The sequence below is a fragment of the Nyctereutes procyonoides genome, unplaced genomic scaffold (genome assembly GCF_905146905.1).
Source record: "Nyctereutes procyonoides isolate TBG_1078 unplaced genomic scaffold, NYPRO_anot_genome, whole genome shotgun sequence".
In the NCBI taxonomy this organism is placed as follows: Eukaryota; Metazoa; Chordata; class Mammalia; order Carnivora; family Canidae; genus Nyctereutes; species Nyctereutes procyonoides.
In genome coordinates, this window is record NW_026575125.1 from 42,167,265 (window position 1) to 42,171,352 (window position 4,088).

General features: G+C 51.6%; 1 protein-coding gene across 1 annotated transcript; it reads left to right on the forward strand.

The window, feature by feature from the left end:
* The first annotated feature begins 2,069 nt into the window (after positions 1-2,069).
* ERAS (ES cell expressed Ras) lies at positions 2,070-2,913 on the forward strand. Its single transcript, XM_055338928.1, has one exon. It carries the CDS (start codon positions 2,095-2,097, stop codon positions 2,794-2,796), a length of 702 nt encoding a protein of 233 aa, XP_055194903.1. The 5' UTR covers positions 2,070-2,094; the 3' UTR covers positions 2,797-2,913.
* The last annotated feature ends 1,175 nt before the right edge of the window (positions 2,914-4,088 follow it).

Below are 4,088 nucleotides of genomic sequence, written 5' to 3' on the forward strand. Positions count from 1 at the left end.
GGGGCTGTGTGACCTCGGGCGGGTCACCGCCACCGCCACCTCGCTTGCCGGGGCCTCCCTGTTCCATGCTGACAGTGGCCTGGGTGGGTAGGGAAGGGTAGCCTCTCGAGGGTGGTGGGAAGAGTTGCGGGGGCCATCCATCGGGCGGCTCCTCTGCTGCAGGCCGAGCTTCCTGGAAAGAATTCCTGCGGCTCCTTACCGCTCCAGGTGTTGGTCGCCAAGGGAGACAGGGAGAGCCCTTTCACTTGTCCCCGGTCTCGGGTCAGGGCACCCTCCGATTCCCAACTGCCGAACCCCAAACTCGAGAATTAATCTTGATTCCACACCCTGCCCCCAACACCACCTTTTACTGTTGGAGCAAATCCTGTCAATTCCAATCTAGGAATATGCCAGGTTCTGACCTCACCATGGATGGCCTTGGACCAGGGCAGTGGCCTCCTCGCTGCTTTCCGCCCTCACTCTCTCCTCACCTGTCCTTGCTGCTACATCGTCCCCCTCTTTCTGTCTCCCAAGTGTTCGGGGACCCTCCCCCCAGAGTTCTGTCCACAGTTTACCGCTTTTCACCAGGGCCGCCCTTCTTTCTGGGCCAGTGCATCTAATAACTATTGCCCGGAGTCTCTCTGGGCCTGGGACCTCCCAGCTGGATCCCCATCTGGGACCTTCCCTGCCCCCAACCCTGACCTCCAGATTCCAAATTCAACTGAACTCTCTGTGGATACCTCGAACCCAAGGTCTGCCCCCAAACTGACATTCTCCCCGGGTTTCCAGAGAGACTCCAGGTAGCAGTCATTATGATGCATTTCTTGAGGCCACACACTGAACCAGGACCTGGATGTGTATTGAATAAGTTTAATGGTAATTTGCTATTAATAGCTAACGCTAATTGAGTACCTGCTGTGTGCCCATCCTCTCCAAACTGCATGATAATTTACTTGCTTAAGTTGTTGATTGTCTCCTCACTTCCAGAATCTAATCCTCCCAAGGGCAGGGATTTTAGTCTATTTTGTTCTTTCCCCTTCTCCACCCTCACACCTCCCCCCTCCCTTCCCCACACCCATCACAATGCCTGGCCTGCCGGAAAACACTGGAAATAATGCATGAAAATTAAATAATAATAAAGAGGCCTAACATTAACCAAGCATTTTCGGCGTGTTTATCACCTATTGTTTCCGTCTGTTTTTACTGATTTATCTTTCTCGGTGTCGAGTCTTCCTGACTAGTATGTCACGTTCCTGGGGGCCAAGGGTTTGTTAACTGCTTTAACTATTCTCCCCACTTGTTTGTCCTTGCCCCACAGTGGGTTCTCAATAGCCGCATGCTGCATACGTAAGAAAGACTAAATTCTAATGTTAATGGCTAACTGACCTCATAATTTACTGATTTGTTTGGTTTATTGTCTCCACCTTTTAGAATACAAACTCCCTGGGGACAGGAATGTTGCTTGGCATATAATATGTGACAAGCTTGGTGGTGGGCTGGAGACCAGCAGTGATAACAATCCAATAACAATCCAAAATCCAAACTAACCAAAACCCCCACCCTCCTTCTGGAACGAGGAGGGACTGCTAATGGGCAGGAACTTTCTTTTCCGGGTGATGAAAATGTTTTAAGATTAGATTATGAAGATGGTTGCACAACAGTATGAATATACTTTAAAAAGAACAACGAAACAAACATTGAACCTTGCACTTAAACGAGATTAACTTTGTGATATATAAATTATGTCTAAATCAAGCTGTTTTTAAAATCCTTGCCTTGGGGCACCTGGGTGGCTCAGGGTTGAGTGTCTGCCTTTGGCTCAGTGTGATCCCAGGGTCCCAGGATTCAGTCCCACATCCTGCTCCCCACAGGGAGCCTGATTCTCCCTCTGTCTATGTCTCTGTCTCTCAGAATAAATAAATAAGATCTTTAAAATAAAATAAAAATCCCTGCCTTCACATAGAAGGAATGAAACAAATTAAACAACATAATTAAGGTGTATATATGGCCTACTAGAAGGTGATTTGCACACACCTAGGCATCCTTGTCTTGTTTTTTCTCTTCCCTTCACAGGGCCTGCTGTCCACATTCCTCCTCCGAGCTGCCCACTAGGGGATGGCACTGCCAAGAAAGCCTAACATGTTTGATCTGGGCCTGGGCACGTGGAGCCTTAGCTCCCGAGAGGAGAACCAGAGGGCTCAGGCGCCCTCCAAGAGTGTCGGGAAGCAGTTGCCCGAGTACAAGGCAGTGGTGGTGGGCGCGAGTGGCGTGGGCAAGAGTGCGCTCACCATCCAGCTGAATCACCAGTGCTTTGTGGAAGACCACGACCCCACGATCCAGGATTCCTACTGGAAGGAGGTGGCCCTGGGCCACGGGGTCTGCATTCTGAATGTGCTGGACACGGCAGGGCAGGCCACTCACAGGGCCCTGCGTGACCAGTGCGTGGCTATTGGAGATGGTGTGCTGGGTGTCTTTGCCCTGGATGACCCCTCGTCTCTAGCCCAGTTGCAGCAGATGCGGGCCACCTGGGGCCCTCGCCACACCCAGCCCCTCGTCCTTGTGGGCAACAAGTGTGACCTTGTGACCACCACCGGAGATGCTCATGCTGCAGCTGCCGCCCTCGCAAAGAGCTGGGGAGCCCCCTTCGTGGAAACTTCAGCCAAGACACGGCAAGGTGTAGAAGAGGCCTTTACCCTGCTCATTCATGAGATTCAAAAGGTCCGGGAGGCCATGGCAAAGGAGGCCATGGCAGGGGCAAGTGGAGATAAGAGCCGACACCAGAAGGCCATGTGCCACTGTGGCTGTTCCGTGGCCTGAAGCTCTTGGTCAAGAAAAGTGGCCTTCCCCCAGGCCAGGGTGGTGGTTCCTAGGCATGAGATCCCCAGAGCAACTAGCTGTGTGGGACACTGTTGGTGTGTTGGGATATAAGAATCCCTCTATTGGGGAAGTTTTCATTTGGTGACGGGCATTTGGGAATGTGGGGCATAGTATTGGTTACTGGCAAGCTAAGAGATTTTGTGCAAAATTAAATAAATGGTGTTCTCAGGCTTCAAAGCTGCCTCTGTGCCAAGTGTTAAGTGGGTGGGAGTGAAACTGGGGAGACTGTTACTTGAATTGTGAGAATTCTTTCATTCAGGAAATGTTGGGGAGAGGCCACTGTATGCCAGGCCCTGCTCTGGGCGCAAAGGATGTAGAGGCAAACAAGACACTTAGAAATCCCTGCCCTCGGAGATATAACATAAGGCTATGTATTAAAAGTGAGTGTAGGAATAAAGAGCGACAGGTCAAGGAAAGCCCTACTGAGTAGGTGATACTTGAGTAAAAACTTTTGAAGGTGGGGCACCTCGGTGGCTCAGTGGTTGAGCCTCTGCCTTTGGCTCAGGGCCTGATCCAGGGTCCTAAGATCGAGTCCCTCATGGGATTCCCCACGGAGAGTCTGCTTCTCCCTCTGCCTACGTCTCTGCCTCTCTCTCTCTGTCATTAATAAATAATACAATCTTAAAAAAACTTTTGCAGGTAACTAGGGGCAGAGGGAATAGCCAGTGCAAAGGCTGTGAGCATAAATCAGCTGCCACCACAACTCCCAATACCTTCAGGCCAAGGGTAAGAGTACAACTACAGCGAGCCTCTACTCTATAAATAAATATTACAAATCAAGCTAACAAATGCAAGTAAAATACACCCTACTTTCCTGATTTGACAAAGACCCTCTCTTACGACCTGGAGTCCCATGCCTGAATGTGTCCGTTGGGAAGGCCTACCTCCTGCTGGCCTGCAGCAGGAAGCGCTCAGGTGTGCCTGTGGCCTCTGCAGCCAGCACAGCTCCAGCCACTCAGCCCTCACAGCCACCCCTTGGTCCTCAGAAGGATGGACCCCAGGAAAACGGTGCTGCAGGCTCTGATAGTGTCCTCAAAGCCTTCTGGAGTGGGGCACAGGATCTGGCCGGTTACTGCTATTGTCTTTATGGATGCCTCCCCCAGTGAGGAGAGGCAGAGTGGGGGCAGGGGACTCTAAGGTGCCACCAGGGGCCCCTCTGCCTTTGTCTGAGGGCAGTCATCACCGCTGGGCCCACCAGCCCCCCTAGAGACAGCCACTCGGACAAGCATGCG

What these genes read in the sequence shown, in the direction of transcription:
- ERAS (XM_055338928.1), top strand. Translation starts at nt 2,095, where the DNA reads ATGGCACTGCCAAGAAAGCCTAACATGTTTGATCTGGGCCTGGGCACG.